At 40.6% G+C, this 26,927-nt stretch overlaps 1 protein-coding gene and 1 long non-coding RNA gene across 3 annotated transcripts; both read left to right on the top strand.

The window, feature by feature from the left end:
- The first annotated feature begins 465 nt into the window (after nucleotides 1-465).
- LOC131996364 (uncharacterized) lies at nucleotides 466-2,283 on the top strand. Of its 2 annotated transcripts, none has more exons than XR_009397801.1 (5): nucleotides 466-801; nucleotides 1,147-1,294; nucleotides 1,359-1,413; nucleotides 1,581-1,763; nucleotides 1,825-2,283. It is a non-coding gene; the product is annotated as an uncharacterized LOC131996364 (long non-coding RNA). The 2 variants fall into 2 exon arrangements; XR_009397802.1 differs by having other exon boundaries at nucleotides 1,854-2,283.
- Nucleotides 2,284-6,579: 4,296 nt separating this feature from the next.
- LOC106090853 (dynamin-1-like protein) lies at nucleotides 6,580-23,936 on the top strand. The gene is made up of 7 exons (XM_013257188.2): nucleotides 6,580-7,040; nucleotides 15,547-15,691; nucleotides 15,751-16,867; nucleotides 22,299-22,626; nucleotides 22,695-22,923; nucleotides 23,006-23,217; nucleotides 23,345-23,936. Exons 1-7 carry the CDS (start codon nucleotides 6,939-6,941, stop codon nucleotides 23,399-23,401), a joined length of 2,190 nt encoding a protein of 729 aa, XP_013112642.1. The 5' UTR covers nucleotides 6,580-6,938; the 3' UTR covers nucleotides 23,402-23,936.
- The last annotated feature ends 2,991 nt before the right edge of the window (nucleotides 23,937-26,927 follow it).

Raw genomic sequence — 26,927 nt, forward strand, 5'->3', positions numbered from 1 at the left:
ATGATTTGCAAGCGTTGCTCGTTAGTAAGTCTATTCATGATGAAATGTCAAAGCATACTGAGCATCTTTCTCTTTGACACCATGTCTGAAATCCCACGTGATCTGTCAAATACTAATGCATGAAAATCCTAACCTCAAAAAAATCACCCTTTATTAATCTGTCTATAGAGAGGAAAATTGCAAAAAAAGATAAAGTGGCAACACTTGAAACCATTTCCGGCATCATTTTTGTATGTTTTATTGGTTTCAATGGTTTGTTTTCCTTTTTTTATTGGCTAGAAAATAAATTAAATAGGGAAAGCAATAAGCACAGATAAAAAACATGTTGTGGTGTGGAATCAAATCATTTGGTTGCTGTCAAATTCTGCTCGCAGAACAATTAACAATATCCACGACTATACCGAAAGTAGAATAGAATACCAACCCTAAGGGAGAATCTGTATAATTCTTAAAATATGATGTCGTGCTCCCGAAGGAACCCTGCTTTGCTTGGAGGGGAGGAAATGAACTGACGGGCGCTGGCTGCTGGCGTTCGAGCACCGGCTGTGGCTCAGTCGAAAAGGGCGCGGTTCTTGCCAGTTCACCTCCTCCAAAGCAGGTGACAAAAAACAAAAATCAACCAGCTGATGGAGGGACACTGATACCTACACAACAACCATGAACAATACTAGACAGACACACACTACCATGTTGACACCACTTAGCATTCAGCTGGTGTCAGGACGCACCCTCCCCACCATGGTGCCCTCTTGCGTCATAATCTATGAGGACACCCCAAATACACCTGTTTGTCCTGGACCGGTAAGTTTGAGCTACCCTTTTTCTTACCTGCTTTTTAGCCTTCCATATTCATTAAATAATTAGAACAGGAAATACTTCGAAATAACGTTATAAACTTCAAGTTTTGGCTTTATTGCATTTCTGCAGTAACTAGAATCTAACAAATTTATAACTATGATTAAATAGGTAAGCGCAAATAAAAAAAACAAAGAGGAAAACCAAATAAAGCAATTCTGAAATTCAATTTAAAAGAATGAGTTAATTCAAAATTTCATGTTTTAAATTCATAATTCGAAATGGATGCAGGAAAAATAAAAGGAAAATTTCTCAGTTTAACAATAATTTAATTCTTGCTTCTTCTTCCAGGAATATGGGTCATCGAGTCTTCCTCGGATCTGGCCTATGGATGGCTATTAATGTTGAAGCTGGTTTCGTCTAGCTTCGGTGCTTGCCTTGGAGCGTCGTCAACCCTGCTTGCCGTTTACCCTATTTCCTGTCCGTCCGTCTGATAATGGTAAGTATCATGTGGGTATAGTCTTATGTAGCTATTTCTTTAAATAAAAGTTATGTTCTTGCAGGATTTACTGGGGTCGTGCCTCTACAGAGCGGACATCAATGTGGGAGCAATGGCTCGTAAGTGTCTCTATGTAAAATACTTCCTGGCCTAGGGTGAGCTCATCCTAACACTGAAAGTTCGCCTCCTAAGTTCTGGCGATGTTTTAAATAAGAACCTGATGTCTGTTCTGTCTCAAACCTTAATTAATTACTGCTTTTCTTTTATATTAAACCTTTATTTTAAGAGTATGTGGTCCAGTATCTGTCTGTCCGTCCGTGCACGTCAATCGTATTGTCTTGTTTCAAGTATGGAAATGGGATTCGAAAGTGGGTACCTTGGGCGTTGTCGGCTGACCAACGCCGTGTTGCTATCGCCTGACTGGCTGATATTCCAACGTTGGGACAGTGGAGGTGGAGTTTATGTCTGGGTGAGTATTTATTGATTTTCTTTTATTTTATTCTTTGCAGGTAACTTTATTTTCTTTTCAGGTTAATCTTTCCCCCCTTTTTATTTTCAGGGATTACTTTCTTTTCAGGTTTTCAACGTTTCTTTGCAGGTTTTCTTTTGCAGTTTAAAACAATTTTTAATAATTTTTAGTTATTTCATTTTTCTCACGAATTTCAGAGTTTTTCAATACTTTTTCTCAATATTTCCTTTTCAGATTTTTAAATCTTTTTGTTTCAGGTTTTAAATGTCTTCTTTTTCTTCTCTTAATGTTCGTTCAATTTGCCTTTAGATTTACAAAATTTTTTTAATTATTAGATTTCTTTCATTTCAGTTTCTTTTATTTCAAATTCACAATCATTTAACAATTTCCTTGTAGATTTAGCTGTCTTTGTTTGTAGATTATTGCCATTCTATTTAGCTTTAAGTTCATTACATTTTACTTTGCTTGTTTGGTAGCCCAGGCAAGATTATTAAATAAAAAAAACACTATTTCACCGCGGTTTCTCTGTCTTTTTATTTTTTTTTTATTCTTGGGCTTTCACTCCACCTCCGGTAGCTTCGCTGTCCAAATCCAAAAAGAACGCTTCATCTTGGGGACTCTAGCCAGCTTGGCTTTGGTTGGTCTCCATCATGAAGTTGGTCTTCCAGCCGGCACCAACAAAACATATGGGGGCAGCCATAATAACAGGTTGGTGTCAGCTGGTTGTCTCCCTCTCCTTGATGAGGGCCAACCATAGCCAGTAGGTGTCGCTGGAGTAAGGCAAGTCACAACCAGGTGGCGCTGTAGTGCCATTATTCGGCGCACACCACAATGAATCAGATTTAAAATTAATAACAAATAAGATAAGCAATTCAAGTTATGTAGATCTGAGAAGGACCCATGGCCGACAACAAAGTGAATCCATTTTATGACCGCAATAAAAAGAAAAATAAAAACAAATATAAATTTAACATCTTAGATCGTCATGTTAAATGCGTGTATTCTTTGCAATGCTATTAGCAAAAAAACACCAGTTGAACACCATACACGAATTTCAGTACGATCCACACACTCGTATTTGTGTGTACACATGCACGTAAGCAGCTGATAAATTTTTTGATACCATATTAGTTTTTTATGTAAATGGCAACATTTTGTCAAACCTACGAAAGAACGATTTACGGAAATTTTCCACAAAAAAGAACGTAGTACAAGCCTTACGGAAATTCTCCGCCAACAAAATAGTATCAGCCTTTATCCAGTAACAATTTGCCAATAAAAATTTGCAAAAGAGTAAGAAACTTCTACGGGAAAAAACAATCAGAAGACATTTGCAACCTTTCATTTACCAAGCTCTCCAAATGTTTTTCGCTCTTACACTCTCATTTACTTAAAAACAAACGAATGACTTTCCGTAAAAGTGTGTGCAATTTTTTGAGTACGCGAACACTCTAATTGCTGCGTAATGTTGCCATATCTTCTAAATTACCTTCAAATGTACGAGAAAACCAAATTTGTTAACAAGGGGTTTATCCTCACGATAAATTAATGATCCGGATAGCGAACTCAAATTTTATTTCATCTATGAGAAACCCACCCTTAGTTTCCAATATGGGTTTCTGTCTTTCTTTTCTTTTTGCTGTAAATTAGATTTTGAGCTGCCTTTGGCGAGCTGCCTTTGAAGAAAAATAATATAAATAACGACACATAAGCTTGGCATTTGGGATCCGATACTGAATGTATCATTTAAGATATATTGCGCCTATAGAGAGCGCAATTTTCATCCGATTAGGCTAAAATTTTGTACAATGGTTATTGTCTCGACTTCCAACTGACTTTATTGAATTTGGTTTTATTCGGTCTGTGTTATTATTAGAAATATCGAATGTTGCGATTATCGATAGTTTACCAGCTCTAATGGTCAATTTACATGGCACATCATGATGTGTGGTTATTGTTATAGAATTGGTGAAAATAAGGGTGTATGCGTCACATATATTCATAACCATCAGTCATGGCTGAAAAATCAAAATCATTGGATTTTTTCCATGATTGCCGTCTATTGATTACCGTTTACACATAAATGTATATATTGAAAAACACATTCTGTCCAAAAAAAAGTTATAACAAAAGAAGAAAAGTATGGAAAATTAAATAAAATCAAAGAAAAGAAATATTCGATGTACTTTTCTTGGCAAAAGCTGTAATCGACACATACGCACGATGAGTACGACCATGATGTATAGTATAAAAACCGAGCCATTTCAATGCATTATAAATGCTGGTATTATATTCGTTTTTAGCGAAATTTTTTCATGATTACTTTTTTTTAAAAATAGAATTTGAATCAATAAAACTTGCTGATTTCATTCTGTAGGACATTTCCTCACTACTTATGAAAATATTCATAAAAGTATTATGTTATCATTGAGAATTTTTGTAGTGTTTCAAAAAAGTAACCGTGAAAAACATGTTTCCTTTGAAAAAAAAATGTTGTACTGGTTCAATCTTACATTCATATTACACTAGGATTGTTTTTAAGTTCTCCTTTTAAGCCATTAGTAGCTTAAAAGAGGCATTTATTTATTTCACAGGTTTTTAGATTATATGTTTTTTATATGGATTTTGACAACTGTTCACATGAAAAGCCGAATAGAGAACCAACGAAGACAAAGTAGGAGTAGTTACCCAACAACAAAGAATGGAGTGCACTACCTGTCAAAACCAGTGATAAGTGCAACTCTGATTTTGAGTATGTTACTAGTTCGCGCCATTTTTCTTTGCTTATGTGTGCTATGGTTCTTAACTGTAAAGTACACACACACAACCGAAATCTCGTTGACAGATAGTGAACTCTTCGAAAAAATCCTCAGCTATTTGCTCTATACTACCTGTGTTAATTTGACTTGGTACCAACCCTTATAGAATAAAACGAGACGATAGATTTCCTATAGATGAATTTTCTCACTCTTTCATTGGCAACCACGACAACGATTAGAAATCTGACGTTTTTTTTGTTTCATTCTTAAGAGTAACCTAAGGGTTGGTATTCTATTCTACTTTCGGAATATTGTTAATTGTTCCGCGAGCGGAATTTGACAGCAATCAAGTGATATGATTCCATACCAAAACATGTTTTTTCTCTGCGCTTATTGCTTTCTCTATTTAATTTATTTTCTAAACAATAAATAAAGGAAAACAAACCATTGAAACCATTAAAACATACAAAAATAATGTCGGAAATAGTTTCAATGTTTACCACTTTATATTTTTATACCCTCCACCATAGGATGGGGGGTATACTAATTTCGTCATTCTGTTTGTATCTACTCGAAATATTCGTCTGAGACCCCACAAAGTATATATATTCTTGATCGTCGCGACATTTTATGTCGATCTAGCCATGTCCGTCCGTCCGTCTGTCTGTCGAAAGCACGCTAATTTCTGAAGGAGTAAAGCTAGCCGCTTGAAATTTGCACAAATACTTCTTATTAGTGAGGGTCGGTTGGTATTGCAAATGGGCCATATCGGTCCATGTTTTGATATAGCTGCCATATAAACCGATCTTGGGTCTTGACTTCTCGAGACTTTTTTTTATTGTTACTTTCAACAACTATGTCAAATAAGGTTCAAATCGGTTCATAACCTGATTTATCTGCCATATAAACCGATCTGGAAACTTGACTTCTTGAGCCTCTAGAGGTCGCAATTATTATCCGATTTGCCTGAAATTTTGTACGACGGATTCTCTCATAACCATCAACATACGTGTTTATTATTGTCTGAATCGGTTTATAGCCTGATACAGCTCCCATATAAATTGATCTCTCTATTTTACTTTTTGAGCCCCCAAAGGGTGCAATTCTTATTCGAATTGGCTGACATTTTACGCAGGTCTCCAACATATAATTTAATTGTGGTCCAAACCGGACCATATCTTGATATCGCTTTTATAGCAGGTCAAATCTTCTCTTATATCCTTTTTTGCCTAAGAAGAGATCCCGGGAAAAGAACTCGAAAAATGCGATCCATGGTGGAGGGTATATAAGATTCGGCCCGGCCGAACTTAGCACGCTTTTACTGTTTTTTTTTTTTTTGGCATTTTCCTCACTATAAGTGTAGTACTACTTTTCCGGATATTTTTAGCCAACGTTCCGCAAGCGTTTTTTTATATGGAGTTTTATAGCATTCCGCTCAAAAATCTGAACGGAATACTCAGCTTAAGAGAGAAGAAAAAGGAATTACAGAAAAACACAAGTAAATTAAAAACTAGGAGTTAACACGAAAGTTAAAAAGTATTTTGTAAAAAATTTTTGTAGAAAAGCAAATAAAATACCAACAATCATTTGAAAAAAATGTTAAATCACATTCGTTGATTATACACAGATTATCTTGAAATTCTCTCTTCTCTTTATTTTCTAATCTTTGTACATGATGCCTCTTAAAATAATCGATGGTTTATCTATAATCATTTACTGTATGTGAATAAGGATTGGTACTCTATTCGGCTTTTCGCGCGAACAACGGCCAAATGAAAAGTATGTGAAAAATTAAAATGCTTTGTTAAGTCTAATGACTTAAAAATAGCAATTAATCCTATTGTAATATGAAGACAGAATTGTGTTGGTGCAAAAAATAAGTTAAAAAAAATTAAAATATATTGTTGACGTTTTTCCACAACTAAAAGCAGAGTACCCTGCTTAAAACACAGCAATTGATTAATCGATTGTTTTAAACACATAAGGTCAATTTCGACTTCTTCACACAAAAAGTCTTATAATCGATATGTAGAAAATCGATTTTAGATCTCTGTAGTGGATGAAAATGAATAGAAGAAGAATTATTTTTTTCTGCTAGTGATTGAGTGATTAATGTTGCAATTTATATACTTCAAAGTGCAGCATTACTATTCGTGAATTTAATACAACATTTTTAGGAAGTAATTCCACTTTCTTTTAAAAGATTGAGAGCGGATATTTTACTTAAGCGAAATTGTGAAAAAGAAGCGACCCACATCGATTCTTTCTAAAGTTCATAATCGCTGTTTTGGGTGGAGTGGCGTGAAGAGCTAAAAAAAAATTTGCAAATTTGGAATTTTGCACAATAAAGTGTGTTAATGAACATTTTGTTGTACTAAAAAAAATTAAATTAAATTGAATACCACATAACAAAAATATGGAGGCTCTTATACCTGTCATCAATAAACTACAAGATGTGTTCAACACGGTGGGCTCAGATTCCATTCAACTGCCACAAATTGTGGTGTTGGGCAGTCAGGTAAGTGACCGCTGCGCGTTCCATTGTTATATGTATGCGTATGTAAATTACGGCAAATATATGTCACCATCAAAATTTGTTTTAGGAAAATTAACAACATTTAAGTAAATTTTATAAAATTATATAACTTCTTTCGCCGACCGGCACATGTTTTCTAGTGCCATTAATTATTTATTTCTATGATTAAGTGGGTACTTTTCGGTTACATTGTCAAATAGCCATGTTTTTAGAGTTTATGTAATAATAAGCGACGATTTTGTTTTGTTTTTGAAGAAAGCGAAGAAAGTCTACGAAAAATATATGTACATATGTGTAGTTATGTGTTTTTGTGGAACACAGCAAAAAAAATCAATAATCCTACGGCAAAAAAAAAAACATGAAAACAAATGTACACACATTTCTAGTATTGGCGGGGGGGAAAGAATAAAAACTTTTATTTATGTTTCTCTTTTCTATTACTTATGTGCTGCAATTTCGGGTACATGGACCGCCAATCCACAGCCGGTATTTTTGATTTTCTAAATCGGATTTTTTCTTCGTGTTATGTTGCTGTTTTTGTTTTTTTTTAATTTGGTAATGGCATCAGTTCTAAAAACAGCTAAGATGCAAAACATTGCCTCATTTCGCAATTCATGAGTTCTTCGACTTTTCTGCGTATTTTTATGCTAAAATTCTTAGTTTTCAAATATTCACTTTTGTTACTTGTTGTACCTATTTGTTTACATATCTTCAATTTCATATGTATAAAACTTGATATCTTAAAAACTTACATTCGCCGCCCACTTCTTTTTTGCTTTTTGAAACAAAATGTTACATATACAAAGACCACATTTTTTTTGGGCAAATATTTGTTAATGACTCAAATGGGAAAAATGTGTGGAAGAACTCTAAATTTCTGATTCCATTCACACTTGCTCGTATAAGGCCACCTTTTGCCTTGACTATTACTTCCCGAGTCAGCCAAAAAACGAGTTGCAACTTGCAAGCTGCACGTTATTAATCTGCCCCTATTTTGGTCCATTTTCGTACAATGGCTTTCTTCACCGCATCCATACTGTCATAATTTTTGCCTTTACTTACCCCCATAAAGCTGCCATTACACGATCAGACATGTCATATGTAATTTCAAAAATTGCAGCTCTTAAAGTTGAACACAAGTTGAACGTACCAAAAATTTAATATGACAAATGGATATTGGAATAATCGAGCTTTTATTTCATCAACTATACGCATAAAGGCCACTGTAGCTCAGGGGTTAGCATGAATCCTGGCGAGACCATCAGAAGAAAATTGTCAGCGGTGGTTTTCCCCTCCTAATGCTAGCAAAATTCGTGAGGTACTATGCCATACACATCTTCTCTCCAAAGAGGTGTTGCACTGCGGCACGCCGTTAGTACTCGGCTATAAAAAGGAGGCCCCTTATCATTGAGCTTAAACTTGAATCGGACTGCACTCATTGATATGTGAGAAGTTTGCTCCTGTTCCTTAGTGGAATGTTCATGGGCAAAAATTTGCAAAAATATACACATAAATGCCGATTAGAGCGCGCTCTATTCGTACAGGACGTAAATAAGACAAGTCTTATGAATACAGAAAGTGTAAAAGGAGCTAAATATGCAATATGCAAATATCAAATAGAAAAGTCCATCGGATTGGCAGTCACTTGTTGGTTCGTCCATGGTCTACTACCGAAATGTTTGCTTGCCTACGGCTCCAAAGCCATTTCCAAAATGTTTTCCAGATAATGAGCCTCAGTTCCAGATAATGAGTCTCATTTATTTTAATGGCAGGCTCGAAGAAAACGATTGGAGAGCGGCCATTGGCGGTTACAGCTGCCAGCCCGGCATGGAAAAACCATGAGTCTCGAGAAGCTGCTAGCTACCGCCCGGTAGCTAACAGCGTCCACAAGATGCGCGTAGTGGAATGCTCTAGACTGAGTAACTGTAACTGCAGTCGAAGTCGATATCGAGTAGAGAGTCTCAGTAAGAATTCGGAAGGCACATGACTTATGCCTAAATACTAAGAGCCTATATAACACGAGTTATTGGCACCTTTAAATAACCATTAGCCATTACGTTCCAAAGGCGATTGGTACTGTGCACCGGAACAAGATGTTATTGTAGCAGTAAGTTGTGTTCTATCTTCAGAAAGAACTGGGTCTGAGTCGAGCCAGACCGGGTATTTAAACAACGTGTAACGTGTGGTCCCATGTCGCAAACGGGACACACATCCTGTACGTTGGCATCAATCCTTGTTGTTGTTGTTGTTGTTAAGGCGGCTGCATCTGCCGGATTGTAATTGGGCTAGAACTACCCTGGTTTGCCGGGGAATGTTAATTTCTTCATATTAAATGGATGGCGGTCGTTCTCCAAGGACCACATTTGCCCAGTAGCTATTCACCGCACTTGCTATCGTGTCTGCATGAATGTTATTTTGACCCGCTATCTAGATGGTCTTTCTTGTAGTGTTGAACCTCTCGCTTTAAAACAGTCTCGGAGATATCACGGCGCTTGGGAAACTCCCTGTTTCACTCTACTGGGTCTCGACTTCTTATCACTATTCATAAGCTGCGACCGCATAGTTGATTTATGACCCAGCGTTTCAGGCCTGGCTGGAGGGACGTATTGGCGATGTCCTCAAACAGTTTGGCATGGCTGACGGTGTCGAAAGCTTTCGATAGGTTCAGTGCCACAAGGGCCTTCCTATAAATTGAAGCCACGACAAATGTGTGCGATGATGTCATGCAAGGAGTTGTTTTCGAAATCTATGCTGATACTTGGGGAATGGAAAATATCCAACGAGGCTCGGGAGCTGTCCATCAGCTCGGAGACCACGGATATGACGAATGGCTCTATTCCTAGCCTTGTCACTTTTGGGATGCTCAATAAATTGACCGACGAAAGACTCCATCGGTTCGAAGGTGATTTAACGGTAGGCCACGGCTTGCCTAAACCGGCACCTAAGCTACATTGTTTAAGTGTCCCAACCATATATTTCGCTTGTGTTCGTTGACTACCCTGTTTACTTCCAGATTCAGCTCGTTGATTCTGCGACTACTACAGGAACAAGTTGGCTCATCTATGTAGCCAGACGAAGATCGCTACTTGCACATACAGAAGCCATTTGATTGCCCGCGCAGGGTGGATTTCGGTGAATTCGACCATTCATCGCCGAACCATTTAAGATGTTGTTGCAGTTTTTTGATATTTTCCTCCCGGGGTACACCACTTGCACTGGGCTATAAAAAGGAAGCCGTTTAAGCTTTAAACTTAATTCGGGCAAAATTCATTGACATGTGAAAAGTTTACCACCATGTTCCCCAGTGGAATATACGTGAGAAACATGCAATTATATTAGACTTGGACCCTGTTTTTCATATCAGACTCGTATTATAGTCGAATGCTTTACTTTTGTTGTTGGTGTTGTCGTTATAACAGTGTGTTATGCACTGGGGTAGCAGCCCTTGCCATCTGGTCAATACGATACGTACAACCGGCTGCCATGAGATTGCTTTAGTTGAAATGGGCTATGACTACTCTATTCTAATAAGAATTCTAAAAAAATCATATATAATCCGCTCGTATCCGGTTTATATGTAAATTTCGGTCGGCCTACATATCTGGTTGTGGAGTTTAAGGAATGGGGATGGATGGATGAACATATATATGGCCTTAATTTGTGACATATTGGGTTGGTGTTTTGGGGTATTTCTGGCCTTCATGAGACTTGATGCCAAATTCAGGCATAATGTTGTTGTTGTTGTTGTTGTAGCAGTGTGTTACACACTTAGGCGGCAGCCCTTGTTGTACGCACCGGGTCAATCCGGTGCGTACAACCGGTTGCCATGGGATTGCCATACTCATATTTTGCTCTCAAATACCTTCAATTTAAGTCCTACGTCGCGATCGATTGATATGGAAGCTTTTAAGACTTGGCCTCTGTTATTGTTGCAGCCACATTTTCATGTGGAGGTGGCGATCCTCGTCAAGCTTCTGTAGGTGAGCAAGCTTCTTTCGGTACAAAGGATTCTTCGCCGAGGGAAGAGGGTGGCCATTGGTTATTTAAAAGCGCCAATAACTCGCCTTGTCACATCGAGTATCATTGGAACCCAATTATAATGTAAGAGCCGGTGCAGCCGGGCATCTCACTGAGACTCTCCGTCCGATACCGTCGATTGTCCTGCCGTTGCGGTTACTCCGTACGGAGCATTCCACTATCCGCAACCTATGGACGCTCGGTAGCTCACAACGAAGCTTATCGTGACATCGATGAACACCACACAGATCGGACCTGATCTTGCCTCTGTGGTTCTCACAACTATCCCCTGCCGGGAAGACTTGGCCCCTAATTTTAAGAATCGAATTCTAATGCCTTTAGTTTGAGTTCCACGTACCAATCTGTGTTTTTTTAGGGAACGGAAGTAAATATAATCTTGTTATTTCCCTATATATACTTGAATCCATGCAACTAAGTTTATTAGTCCTATTAATGAATATTATTAGTCCTATAATGAAGAAAGTGCCACATTTAATGCATTTCACGATGATAACCGCATGGCTGTGCACATGGTTAAAGTGGAAGTACTACTTTTAACAGCGATAAGATTTAGATTAAAATATAGCCACGATCAACAGACTAAGCGTGCAACGCTGTTAATTACTGTGAAAAATGTTTGAAGTCTTCTATTATCATCAAGAGCAAGGTTGTCCCCCAGCGATCAGTACTATGAAATGAATAAAACGGTTACCTTTTGCTACTGACCTGCACCCATGTATATGCTCTTTAATAGTTCGTCAATATCGATGCCGATTCTATCGTTTCAAGTACTAGGAGACACCTCGAAACTTGGTGTCAGAGATTATAAAAAGAGCGCAGAAGATCGAGGCGCCAATCCCATGGCAGCCGGTTGTATGTACCGGATTGACCCGATGAATTCCTTCATCGGCAAGGGCAGCCGCCTCAGTGTACCACACACTGCTACTACAACCACAACAACTGTTTGGCAAACTGTTTTAGAAGTCCTTTGTGGTATTTTATTATCAAATAAGTTCGATATGTTTATTTATATTTAAAATGCTCTGAATTTACGAACTATTAAAATTTTTGAATTCTAGTTTTTGTCTATTGTTACCCACTTGTTATTACAACACATTTTGTCATTCACAGCAAACTTTCGCTTGAATTCTAAAATTGTGTCAATGTTTTTTTATGGTAATGTAGTAGTTTTTATGTCGTCATCAACGTATATTTTTGGCTATAACAACTGTCTAGTGGTCAATTAATAGACATTTTAAACAAATGAATCAACAGCAACAGGGAAAATTTAAAGTCGCATTGCTTACCCCATGAGATTTAATAGGCGGATAGCAACCGACGAATCAGTGTTAAAGATAAGTATTAAGCCCACTCTAGACTCAGGTTATTTTTTAGTTTAGTTTTATTATTTTTTTTTTTTATTTTTAAAATTGTATTGTTTTTTATTGGAAATTCTAAACATTTGGTGTGTTTTACCTAAAAGCCAAAGTCCGAACGGCGTGCCGCAATGCGACATCTCGTTGGGGAGAAGTTTTTTGCCTGGCATAGTACCTCACAAATATCGCCAACATTAAGAGGTTACCACCGCTGAATTTTTTTCCGATGTTCTCGCCAGGATTCTAACCCGGGTGTTCAGCTTCATAGGCGGACATGCTGATCTCTGCGCTACGTTGACTTAACTTAGTAATCAACCGGAAATGTCATTGTGTTATGGATGTTTCCAAGATGTTGACTAAACTTGATAAATGAGAGGAAGTATCTGTGGCGTTGTACAAATTTTTCGAGGGCAACATTGTACAAATTTAGCTTCCCTGTTGACTGTTTGCAAACTGTTTTAGAATTCCTTTGTGTTATTTATTCCCTACACCACTACTGTGGTACAGGGTATTATAACTTAGTGAATATGTTGGTAACACGCAAAAGGAAGAGAGATAGACCCATTGATAAATATACCGATCGACTCAGAATCACTTTCTGATTCCATTTAGCTATGTCTGTCCGTCTGTCTGTCTATGTTAATTTGTGTACAAAGTACAGGTCGCAGTTTGCATCCGATCGCCGTCAAATTTGGTACAGGCATGTTTTTCGGCCTAGAGACAAAGCCTATTAAAATTGGTTTTGTAGTAGGTTTTATGTCGTCATCAACGTATATTTTAGGCTATAACAACTGTCTAGTGGTCAATTAATAGACATTTCAAACAAATGAGTCAACAGCAACAGGGAAAATTTAAAGGTGCATTGCTTACCCGATGAGATTTAATAGGCGGTTAGCAACCGACGAATTTGTTTTCAAGATAGTATTAAGCCCCACTCTAGACTAAGGTTATTTTTTATTTTTAAATTTGTATTGTTTTTTTATTTATTGGAAATTCTAAACATTTGGTGTGTTTTACCTAAAAGCCAAATTTAAATATAAGTAAAGTTTGCCATTCTTTTATGTTTCTTCATATACGTTTGCAAAGCGTCAATTTGAAAAATGTATATGCGTGACGAATATTTAATTGTGGTTAGTTTACATATTCACATATACTAACAGATGAATTCATCATTATGGCTATAAAAAAGCGAAAAAAAAATATGTAATGAGGAGAATTAGACCACTATAATGTAAATTTACCCTGGCAATTTTATACCTAGCACCGCAGGACGGGGGTATACTAATTTTGTCAAACCGTTTGCAACAGATCATAATGTTCACCTTCGTTCCTTTTTATGGCGCCCTCTCATGTGTTATAAAACCTCTCTTATATTGAGGTGTATATTTTCTTTCCTCATTAATAATTAAATAATTTCATTCAAATCAGTTGCCTTGTGTCTTTTCCGTCGCATTTTTCACATTACATTTTTAACCGAAAACATGCTACCATGTTGCAATATACATTACTTTTTAACTGAATGTGCTAAAGTGAATATAACTATTGTACTACATTAGGTTTGGCTAAAGGGTACCCGTGGAGCAATCTCGGTTGCAACACCCTTCGCTCGGAGGCCTTAGGTACATTGTGTTCGGCCCAAAAGCCAGCAAAGAAATTTGGTATGTAGATATGGGAATCCGAATCTGAAGTTCGTTTTTGGGGCAAAGGCACCTGGACCTCTTAGGGGTCGGGCTGATGCAGGGTGGCATTGATATTAAAAAAATCAGAAGAGGTGAAGTACTTCCTGCACCGCTTAAGAAAATCCAAACATTTGAATGCTTCTTTCGACAATTGGAATACGTATTTTTACCAGCGGGCGTCACACACTGTATCTTCATGCCCAGAAAATCAAGTGCATCTGACTGCTCAATATCTATACCGTCGATACATATCGACGATTGTAGTGAGTCAGTGAATCACTTGTGAGACAAGAAACGGCACTGCGTCTTCTATGCGATAAAGTCTACTCTGTTCACTCCACACCACTCGGAAATAACCAACAAATCTTGGGAGGGCGTCTCATCCATAATGCGCGGTCTCTCCACAATTTCCTGAGGACTGGGCGTTAGTACTGACTCCAAAAGCGACTAGCTTTGATAAAAGTGCACCGTGCCATACCCTATCAAATGCTTTGGAGATATCCAGAGCCACGACCTTACTCTCACCAAACTGGTGGATAGAGTGAATCCAACGTTACGACAGAAATGCCATTAGATCCCCCGTAGAGCGATTCCTGCGGAACCCATGCAGTAAGTATCTCACAAGATGGTCGTTAACCATAATCGCCATAACCTTGGAGAGCGCGGATCATATCGTAATTGGCCGGTATATAGTCGAGTGGTCGGTTGATGGTGAGTATAATGGAGGATTGATCCAAAGAAATGACGGCTTGCCAGCTGCTGCACAACCTCGTAATCCTCGTGGGACCCATACCCATTCACCGTGCAAAACGTGGAGCCTTTAATCTGCTTTCCCACAGTTATGTAACGAACATAGGAGAAAGTGCCATGAAATGCGTTGCGCATTAAAGTCTTCTAGAACCAGACGATTATGGCCAGTCAGTAGGCCACTAATGTCAGGCCTGTAAACATGGCCATTAGTTGGGATACAACAACCAACTCTATATCGGCAGTACCGGACTTGTCTGTTATCCCCATACATTCTATGTTGGGGTCACTAGCGCCAGGCGCAGGCGAGAAGGGTCTATACTGCACGGAATGGTGTACCACGAAGGCCAATTCCCCACCTCCACTCCTTCGGCGACCTTAGGTAGCACATTGTATCCGTGACAAAAGTGCATGCAACGCTGCAACCAATATATTCTTCCGACTCATAAAATATACTAATTCGTCAATCTTGCCTCGGAGACTGTTGCAATTTGATTTCAAGAATGGTACATTATCGGCACTGGCCGACATTATTGGATTATATTTAGATAGACTAAGGTAGAAAATGAATTGCGCATTTTATATTAAATCTTCAAAAAATACAATTTTTATTGTTAACGTGTCGTTTCTAATTTATATTCTCTTTTGAATTTTTATTTCTCTTTACAGAGCTCAGGCAAGAGTTCCGTACTCGAAAGTTTAGTTGGCCGTTCCTTTTTACCTCGAGGAACTGGCATTGTTACCAGACGTCCGTTAGTCTTACAGTTGTTGCACTGTCCATTGGATGATCGTGAACATCGTTCGGCAGAAAATGGTAGTTTTTATATTTTCAATCATTTGTACAGCTACAAATTGATCTCTTTCCTATCGCAGGTACCATCAATGTGGAAGAATGGGGCCGATTTCTACATACCAAAAAAACATTTACCGATTTCAATCATATACGCCAAGAAATCGAAGAAGAAACAGACCGTATAGCTGGTAGCAATAAAGGCATTTGCCCGGAACCGATTAACTTAAAGATATTCTCTACCAGAGTTGTGAACCTAACGTTGGTTGATTTGCCCGGCATCACCAAAGTTCCAGTGGGCGATCAACCTGAAGATATCGAACAACAAATCAAAGACTTAGTATTGAAATATATTGAAAACCCGAATTCTATTATATTAGCCGTGACGGCGGCAAATACCGATATGGCCACCAGTGAGGCATTAAAATTGGCCAAAGATGTCGATCCAGATGGACGGCGAACATTGGCTGTGGTCACTAAACTCGATCTCATGGATGCCGGAACAGACGCTATAGATATACTATGTGGGCGAGTCATCCCGGTAAAATTGGGTATTATCGGCGTGATCAATCGTTCTCAACAAGATATTAAAGACAACAAAGATATTGAAGACCAACTGAAAGATGAAGCTGCATTTTTACAACGAAAATACCCTACACTGGCCACTCGCAATGGTACACCATATTTGGCAAAAACTCTCAATAGGCTTTTAATGCATCACATCCGTGACTGTTTGCCCGACCTGAAGACTCGGGTCAATGTAATGTCTTCACAGTTTCAATCTCTCTTACATTCGTACGGTGAAGATGTGTCCGATAAAAGTCAAACCTTATTGCAAATTATTACCAAGTTTGCTAGTGCCTACTGTACGACAATTGATGGTACTGCACGCAACATTGAGACAACTGAATTGTGTGGTGGTGCTCGCATTTGTTATATATTCCACGAGACTTTTGGACGCACACTCGATTCCATTCATCCCTTAGCTGGTCTAAGCAAAATGGATATACTTACTGCTATAAGAAATGCTACAGGACCACGGCCAGCGCTCTTTGTACCGGAAGTGTCTTTCGAATTGCTTGTGAAAAGACAAATTCGCCGATTAGAGGAGCCTTCGTTGCGCTGCGTTGAGTTAATACACGAAGAAATGCAACGGATTGTTCAACACTGCGGCAACGAGGTGCAACAGGAAATGCTGAGGTACGTTTGAATATACATAGAAAAGAAAAACAGATAATGGTTGAAGGTATGCCAAATTTTATATGTTTTACGTACGAACCAATAACAGTAGATACCAGCAGCTGTAAGTCACATATTTAGGTTAGGTTAAGAAATATATAGAACCAAAGTGTATTTAATAAGGTGGCCGCATCAGCACAGCTGATGGAACTTGATATGTCAATTCATTTTTAAATTCGTTTTATAAAAATATAAACTTCAAAATAAACATTTTATAAATTAATATCTGTGTTTGCTGCAATAATAGGGGCCAAGTGGGCTGGAGAAGTTCTCTCCACCCTGCCATTTCAAGCCCCTATTGTAGTGAAGAATGGCGAAAGCACTAATTTAGACTGGAAAAAAGGTCTTCGTATAGTCATAGCCCTGCATCTACTCCCACAATTGCAGGTAGTGCCATACTAGGTACTCAACCGTCTATAATGCGTAAGTCCGCTATGTCCAGCTAGTGTGACGTCAAAGTCCTGAAACTGCAATTTCTTGTCGGACCCCTTTCAGTATTGACAGCGGTAGCTCCACCGGAGCAGAGGTCCCCTGAAAACACCAAGTTACCTCATGGTGGTGAATAGCACCAACTTTATCTTTTGGGGTTAATGTCAAGCCCATTGGCCAATCATGGCAGCATACCATATCCACTCTTAACGGCCACACACTAAAGGGAAAACGTCATTAACCCATTAACATATTTTAAAATTACCTAAAAATCCCAAATATCCAAGAGCCTCAAAAAGGGATACAAAAACCGTCCTTTTGGTGAATGAGCTCTAGTCATAAAAATGCTATTTAAGTACATTACTATTGGAACGCTAATTTTCCTGCCCATCAACATCGTATGAACTCAATTCATGTCCACCACACCAAAGAGTCATGCATTTGACACTCGTGATGTGTGGTCACTGGTTATAATCGAAACACACATGTATGAAGTTGGAATCAATCCCAGCCCAATTAAAATTGAACCATAACTACCCTGGTCTGCAGTGGAAAGTTAAAGGCATTCACTTGGTAGCTATTTTACCGCTACAATAACCTAGTCGGTAAAGCCTCCGGAGCCAGTAGGGATTCTGAACGTTTTTAAATTTCTTTTTCTTGCTTGACACTCCAAAATTAATAAACTTCTTTTTTCTTGCTCTGATTGATCGAACCTAATTTGCCGAAAACTTTAAATATCATAGTGAAACGAATTTTCTTCGCCCTGTTTACTAATTTTGACATACCCAAAAAAGATGCTTTGTTGTAACAATTCGCCGATACAGCTACCTTATAAATACGCCTTGTATAGAACATAACTAACTGGGACACATGGGACGGTACCGTCCTGCCCCTCACTTATGCTCTCCACTCGATACCGCTGATTGTCCGCGTAGCATTCCACTATGCCCATAGTTATCCAGGCACGGGGATAACTGTGGAACACGTTTCGTCCTTGGCTAGGTGACTTATTCAATCACATAAGGTGTGGAGGCTTCAAGGGTCAATCCCATGGCAGCCGGTTGTACGTACCGGATTGACCCGATGGAATCTTCATCGGCAAGGGCTGCCGCCTCAGTGTACGTGTTCGTCTTTTTTCGTCATGGGAGAGGCACATCCCGGAGTGCCTTCTCCGTATGCTTTTGGTCCGTGCCGGGATTGAAAAGAACCCCGGACCCTGGTTCTGTTCCGTTTGCCAGAACCGCCTTCATCATCGGTCAGTGTCGGTGAGGTGTAACAGGTGCTTGGAGTGGGTACATTTCCGTTCTTGCTCTAGCCTAACTTCGCTACGGGAGTATAGTCATACTGGCTATGTCGCTAGGTGCTGTGCGAACACAGCCAGCAGTGGGTCACAAGCGTCGCCGTCGTCGCCTTCGGCGTCCTCGTCGTCGGACTATGTGACCCCCCCGACCTCTCCCGTACGGCAATTTATGCAAAGACAGCACCCTAGCCCTACTATTGCCAGGCCAGTGTCGGGAAATGTATCGTTCCTGCAGTTAAACTGCAATGGACTGCGAGGCAAGATTGATGAGATTGTGGATTTTATGAGTCGGAAGAGCATATCGGTCGCAGCGATCCAGGAGACAAAGCTGACTAACACCTGCAGCTTGCACAGTTGTCACGGCTACAATGTGCTACGTAAGGATCGCTCAAGGAATGGAGGTGGGGGATTGGCCTTCGTTATACACCATTCCGTGCAGTATAGACCTATCTCGCCTGCGCTTGACGCTAGTGACCCATACATGGAATGTATGGGGGTAGCAGTCAAGTCTGGTACTGCCGAGATAGAGATATACAACGTGTATATACCGCCGGTTGGCAGCTGTGTCCCGATTAATGGCCAGGCCTACAGCCCCGACATAAGTGGGTTGCTATCTGGCCATGGTCGTCTGGTTCTGGGGGATTTCAATGCACATCACTCGTCATGGCATTCTCCCCTAGGCAACGACCAGCGTGGCATAGCTTTGGCAGAGCAGATAGATAGCTCCACGTTTTGCACGGTGAATGAGGATGCCCCCACTAGGATTACGAGGAGGTGCAGCAGCTCGCCAGACATCTCAATCGCATCCCCTGATCTCCTGAGTGACGTATCCTGGCAAGCCGTCATCTCTTTGGGGTCAGACCACCTCCCCATAATCCTCACCATCGACCGACCACCCGACTTCATAACCTCTGAGCGCCGAACGTTCATCAACTACAAGAAGGCCAATTGGACTGGCTTCAGAGAGTATACCAATCGCCGCTTCAATGAACTGCCACCCCCCTCTGATGTGCTTGTGGCCGAGAGGAAATTCCGAGACATCATCAACGCAGCAGCCGCTCGCTTTATACCAGCCGGTCGAATACCGCAAGTGCGACCCAATTTCCCGGCGCAAGCAGTGGTACTCGCAGACGAGCGTGATGGGATTCGTGCTATGGACCCCGCTAACCCCAGAATCAGCGAGCTGAATCTGGAAATAAACAGGGTAGTCAACGAACATAAGCGGAATTTGTGGCTGGAACACTTGGAGCAATGTAACTTAGGCACCGGTGCAGGCAAATTGTGGGCCACTGTTAAGTCTCTCTCGAACCCCGGTAGACGGGACGACAGGACCTCAGTCACTTTTGGCGAGTTAACCGTGACTGATCCGAAGAGATGCGCCAGGTTGTTCAACCGTCAATTTATCGTGCATCCCGAGAGAGACAGGGCAAGGAGGAGAGCCATTCGCCGTATTCGTGGTCTCCGAGCCGATGAACAGCCATCACAATTTACCGTGGGCGCAGTTACGAATGTCATCCGTGGCGCCAAATCTTCCAAAGCGTTGGGCCCCGACGGAATCTCTACATTGATGCTGAAGAATCTGGATTTACCTGGAGTTGAGTACCTTACCACTGTCCTTAACCTGTCATTGAACACTCTTATAGTTCCCGATGTCTGGAAAATGGGCAGAGTGATCCCGCTACTGAAGCCTGGTAAAGACCCGAGTTTGGGGGAGTCGTACAGACCGATCTCCCTTCTCTCACCAGTGGCTAAGACGCTTGAGGCATTACTCCTCCCGAGCCTCGTAGGAGAATTTCCATTCGCCGAGCATCAACACGGATTTCGGAGACTGCACAGCACAACAACAGCTTTGCATGCCATCACCACACACATTTGCCGTGGCTTCAATCAACCCAGGCCATGTGATAGGACGGTCCTCGTGGCATTGGACCTATCGAAGGCATTCGACACGGTCAGCCATGCCAAATTATTTGAGGACATCGCCAACACGTCCCTCCAGCCAGGCCTTAAACGTTGGGTCGCGAATTATCTGTGTGGCCGCCAGTCATTTGTGGAATTTAGGGATAAGAAGTCAAAACACCGTAGAGTGAAACAGGGAGTTCCCCAAGGCGGGGTGATATCTCCGGCTCTGTTTAACCTCTACCTATCCTCCATCCCACCTCCTCCAGACGGCATAGAGATCGTATCATATGCGGACGACTGTACGATCTTGGCATCAGGCCCCCCACCCATTGATGACATCTGCGATAGGTTGAACGTCTACCTTAACGAGCTTGCCTCATATTTCGCTGCAAGAAATCTGAAGATATCCGCCACCAAATCTTCAGCCACACTGTTCACTACAAATACGCGTGAGGTGAATTCTGAGCTGACTGTGATGGTCGATGGAGAATTGATTCCGACCATCAAGTGTCCCAAAATACTTGGCGTCACATTTGACAGCTCCTACACTTTCTCCCCACATGCCACAGCAATCTGCAATAAAGTCAAAAGTAGAAACAAGGTCCTCAAGTCACTCGCTAGCAGCACTTGGGGTGCAGACAAAGAAACCTTGTTGACCACGTACAAAGCAATTGGCCGGTCTGTGGTAAGTTATGCAGCGCCAGTGTGGTCACGTCAGCTTTGTGACACGCAGTGGAATAATATTCAGATCTGTCAGAATGCCGCCCTCCGAACTGCGACGGGCTGCCTCCTTAGTTCTCATGTGGACCACCTCCACCAGGAGACAAAGATCCTACCAGTGCGAAGACATAACTACATGCTGTCTAAGCAATACATTTTGGGCTGTTATCGCAGAAATCATCCAAATCATCATCTTGTGGATAGATACCCACCGCCCAGAAGCCTTAAGGTAGATCTACATGATCTAGAGCGTGAGGTCCAGCGCTACAAGAGAGAACCTCTAGATCAAGCGGCATATCAAGCGGGTCTGAACAACATTCATGCAGACACGGTAGCAGACGCGTTTACTGGCTACCGGGTGAATGTAGTCCTTGGAGAACAACCGCCACCCATTGCACCCGAAGAAATCGACCTCCCCCGGCAAACCAGAGTGATTCTGGCTCAATTACGTTCCGGCAGATGCAGCCGCCTCAATTTCCACAGAGCTAGGATTGATGCCGACGTGCAAGATGTATGTCCCGACTGTAACCAGGGACCGCACGATACACGTCACCTGTTTAACTGCCCGGCCAGACCCACTCGACTCAGACCCAGATCCCTGTGGACGCACCCTATCTTAGTCGCGGAGTTCCTGGGTCTTGACACTCAACAGAATCAAGCAGACGAAAGATAGTACACAATAAACTGCTACAACAACAACAACAGGCTTCAAGGGTAGTTCGTTCTTATCTTGAATATACCGCGAAAACGTATTTACGATGTAAGTACGACACTAACCAAGTTTAACACCTTTTACGGTGCCATGTTATGGTAATTTCCTTTCAACTATGACCACCATACAGGCTGGAACTTTGAGCTCCAATCTGTGGGCTGTTCTTCGTTATCGGGAGAAGCTTAGGGGTAGCTACCGAGCGTGCCCACAGGTTGCGGAGTAGCTGCAACTGGCCGGGCGGCACCGGCGCTTGCTTTTTTGTTGTTGTTATTATTTTATTGCTATTAATATACTTTTACTTTTATATTCATTCCTTCCACCTCGTGCAGATTCCCAAAACTTCATGAGAAAATTGTTGATGTTGTAACCCAACTACTGCGACGTCGTTTGCCAACGACGAATGTTATGGTGGAAAATCTTGTAGCTATTGAATTGGCCTACATCAATACAAAGCATCCTGATTTTCATAAGGATGCAGCTTTGGTTCCCAGTCTACTGAAGACGGATAACATGGAACCATATGGACAACAGCCAACCAGACGTTCAAATACTCCCAGAGGTACAACATCATCTCCACAGGTAATGGCCGTGCAGAATTTACAAAAGGAACATCAACAAAAACAAAATGAGCAACAATATCTCGACATAGGCGAACAGGTGAGAAAAAAGCAGCTAGCTTTAATAGAATTTGTTTTATAGTTTCTATCGTTTTCTTCCGTCAACAGAATCATATCAATGAAAACTCTACACATCCCAATAACTGGCTGTCGAATATTTTACCTCCAGCGCCCAACTCAAATCGCATTGAGAGCATTGAAAACTCCACCAATAATACTCCACAGCATAATTCATTGATGAGTCCTGTAAAGCCTGTCAATCTTTTGCCTGATGTGCCAGCTCATCAGAGTGCAAGACGCTTAACTGACAAAGAACAAAAAGATTGTGATGTTATTGGTATGTCGCAACAACGAGCTCATCTTATGGAAATCTTTTTCTTTTCACGCTTCTAATGCTTTCCATCTTTATTATCTTTCAGAGCGTTTAATCAAGTCATATTTCTACATTGTAAGAAAATCGATTCAAGATTCGGTACCAAAGGCCATTATGCATTTTCTAGTTAATCATGTTAAGGATAATTTACAAAGTGAATTGGTAACACATTTATATAAATCGGATGCCGTTGATACATTACTCAATGAGTCAGATCACATAGCGATACGTAGAAGAGAAGCTGCTGACATGTTAAAGGTGCGTAAGATTTTTATTATTTTTTTTTATTCAGCTAACTAACAAGTAGCAACGGCTCTTAGTATTAGGTTAAAACGTAATGATTTCGAAAAAAACAATAATAAATCAATTTTTATTTTATTTTCAGGCTTTGACTAATGCAAATCATATTATTAGTGAAATTCGCGAGACCCATATGTGGTAAATGATGCAAAAAACTAATTAAGCATAAGACATTTACATACACTCAAGCAACAAGAAACAGCATTACTATTCATCGTCTCTTAGGAATGAAATTATATTGTACTATTAACACTCTCTAATCGTTCGCGTTGCATGCAAGTTGACGCAATGGTAGGAGTTAATTGTGTCCTTGTTTATATACATTTTTTTTTTTCAAAATTGTGTCTGCATTAGTAAATAATAAAAAAAAAAACAGTTGTTAATGTTTCTCTTCGCTTTTCAGCCTATCTTATATTTTCTCTATTTTTTACCTTATATCTAAGTTATATTTATTTAAAGAGCACACAAAATAATATCTCATAGCTCCTGAACATTAAAATGAACTTATCAGTTTAATTTATGTAATCAGTCGCAAAAAGATTTCCTCTTTTAAAACAGTTTTTTTTTTAAGAAAAAAAAACTACAATATTCTTTTCGTTTAGTTTTTATTGATGATTCTTTTGTCGCCACAAATAGGGCGTTTGGCTAAAATAAAATGCGCTGCAAATGTTAACGAATCTTTTAAAGTTAAAAATCTCTTGGTTCTAAAGGAATTTCATCCGAAGTTATAGGCTAAACTTGAATCTTATAAAAATTAAACCTTAAGTTAAGGAACCTGATACATTTCGACATTATCCTTATTTTTGACAATGATACAATGATAGATAGCATTCACGCAGGGACGGTAGCAAAAGCGGTGAACAACTACCCAGTGAACGGAATAAAATTGTACTGATTTCCGATCAAAAATGGAATGCCCGAAATACCAAAGAAAGATGATCGCCAAAACAGAGGTCAGAGGAGACAAGGAGAGGTATCGGGAGAAAAGGAGAGAGGAGAAACGTCTATTCTGAAGAAAGAAAAAGTAAATGGATAGACGTGAGTGTGAGCGAATTGAAAAATTCTACCAAAGAATTAAACATCAAACCGATGGCTTTGGTGCAGGCACATTCTCCTGCATACCGATGATATAGCAGTGACCCGACTAAAGAACAACAAGGCAGCAGGAGCCGACGGGTTACCCGTTGAACTATTTAAGACCGGAGGCGACACGCTGAAAAGGCGTATGCATCAGCTTATCTGCGATTATTGGAACCTCAGCATACTATGTCCCGTACACAAGAAAGGAGACAAGACGGAATGTGCCAACTACAGAGGAATAAGTCTCCTCCCCATCGCATACAAGATACTCTCGAGGGTACTGTGTGAGAGATTAAAAGCTAAAGTCAATGAGATAATTGGGTCCTATCAATGCGGCTTTCGACCTGGTAAATCCACCCTGGACCAGATATTCACACTGCGCCAAATCCTGAAAAAGGCCCGAGAAGGACAAATCAACACCTACCATCTCTTTGTTGACTACAAAGCCGCCTTCGATACTCCTTTACGTTGAAATGTATTTCAAGCCATGTCTGAGTCTGGTATCCCTGCAAAATTAATAAGACTCTGCAGGAAAGAATCTCTCCGAACCATTTAATACCTAACGAGGTTTCAGACAAGGAGACAGCCTATCGTGTGATCTCTTTAACATCCTGCTGGAGAAGATTATACGAGATGCAGATAGATATGGCACACTAATCACAAGAGAATACATGCTTCTCGGTCACCGGAAGTAGTAACTGCAGCCTTTGAAAGAATCGAAAGAGAGTCATTGAAAATGGGTCTGGCTGTAAATGGAGATAAGACGAAATGGATGGTTTCAGCTCCCAAAAAGCCTTGCACAACCAAACAGATAAAGAAAATGAAGAAAGTTGGGAACCACAACTTTGAGACAGTCAGTAACTTTATCTACCTCAGCACCGCCGTTACCGAAACAAATGACACCAGTTTTGAGATAAAGCGATGAATAATACTGGCAAACAGATGCTACTTTGGACTAAGTAAGCAGTTTAGAAACAAGGGCACCTCTCGACAGACGAAGACACTGATACTACCCGTGCTGTTGAAGCATGGGTACTTGTGAAAGCAGATGAGGCAGTGTTTGGAGTATTTTAGAGAAAGATTCTTCTAGATGGATCTGGGTCTAAGTTGAGTGGGTCTGGCCGGGCAGTTTAACAGGTGAATCGTATTGTGCGGTCCCAGCTCACAACTGGGACACACATCCTGCACGTTGGCATCAATGCTTGGCCTGTGGAGTTGTGGCGGCTGCATCTGACGGATCGTAATTGAGCCAGAACTAACATGCTTTGCAGGGGGAAGTCAATTTCTTCAGATGCAATGGGAGGCTGTCGTTCCGCCATGAACACATTCAGCTGGTAGCTATTCACCGCATCTGCTATCGTGTTTGCATGAATGTTGTCTAGACCCGCTTGATCTAGAGGTTCTCTCTTGTAGCGCTGAACTTCACGCTCTTGATCATGTAGATCTGCCTTAAGATGATGATTTTGATGGTCTCTGCGATAACAGCCCACACGGTATTGCTTAGACAGCTTGTAGTTATGTCTTTGCACTGGTGGGATCTTTGTCTCCTGATGGAGTTGGTCCACATGAGAACTAAGGAGAATATTATTCCACTGCGTGTCCAAAGCTGACGAGACCACACTAACGCTGCATAACTTACCACAGACCGGCCAATTGCTTTATACGTGGCCAACAAGGTTTCTTTGTCAGCACCTCAAGTGCTGCTGGCAAGTGACTTTAGGACCTTGTTTCTATTTCTGACCATATACCAAATTGCAGTGGCATATGAGGAGAATGTGTAAGAGCTATCCAATGTGACATTTAATGGTCAGAATCGTTACACATCGACTGTCATATTCAGCCACCTAAATTCCAAAAAACTCACCTAAAGGAGCTTGACGAGAATCGCTACCTCCACATGAAAATGTGGTTACAACAACCACGCAGATAATTCATGACCCAGTTTTTCCTGCCTTGCTGGAGGGACGTGTTGGCGACTGGTTCGATAGATCCAGTTTCACGAAGACCGACCTTTCACATGGCCTGGGTTGAGTGAAGCTACGGCAAATGTGAGCGGTGATGGCATGCAAAGCAGTTGTTGTTCTATACAGTCCTCGAAATCCATACTCTTGCCCGGCGAATGGAAATTCTCTCTATGAGATTCCTTAGAGACAGGTTGAGCATCTGTGTCATGCACTCGACTCCAGGTGGATTCAAATTCTTCAGCACCAGTGTAGAGATTCCCAGCGCGCTGGACGACTTGGCGCTGCGAATAACATTTGTAACTTTCCTACGGCAAATTATGATGGTTGTTCATCAACTTTGGGATCACGAATACAACGAACGGCTCTCCTCTTTGCCTTGTCACTCACGGATTACTCAATAAATTGACGGCGTCTCTCTTAGGATCAGTCACTATTACGTCGCCGAAAGTGATTGAAGTCATGTCATCTCTTGCAAGGGTTCGAATATGCCTAAACAGTAAACCACAGATTGCCAATCCCGGCGCTTAAGTTAAATTCTTCAAGTGCTCTATCCATGAATTCCGCTTATGTTCGTTAACCGCACTACTGATTTCTAGATCCAGTTCCCTAATTGTGGTGTCAATA

This window comes from Stomoxys calcitrans, chromosome 3 (genome assembly GCF_963082655.1).
Source record: "Stomoxys calcitrans chromosome 3, idStoCalc2.1, whole genome shotgun sequence".
Lineage (NCBI taxonomy): Eukaryota > Metazoa > Arthropoda > Insecta > Diptera > Muscidae > Stomoxys > Stomoxys calcitrans.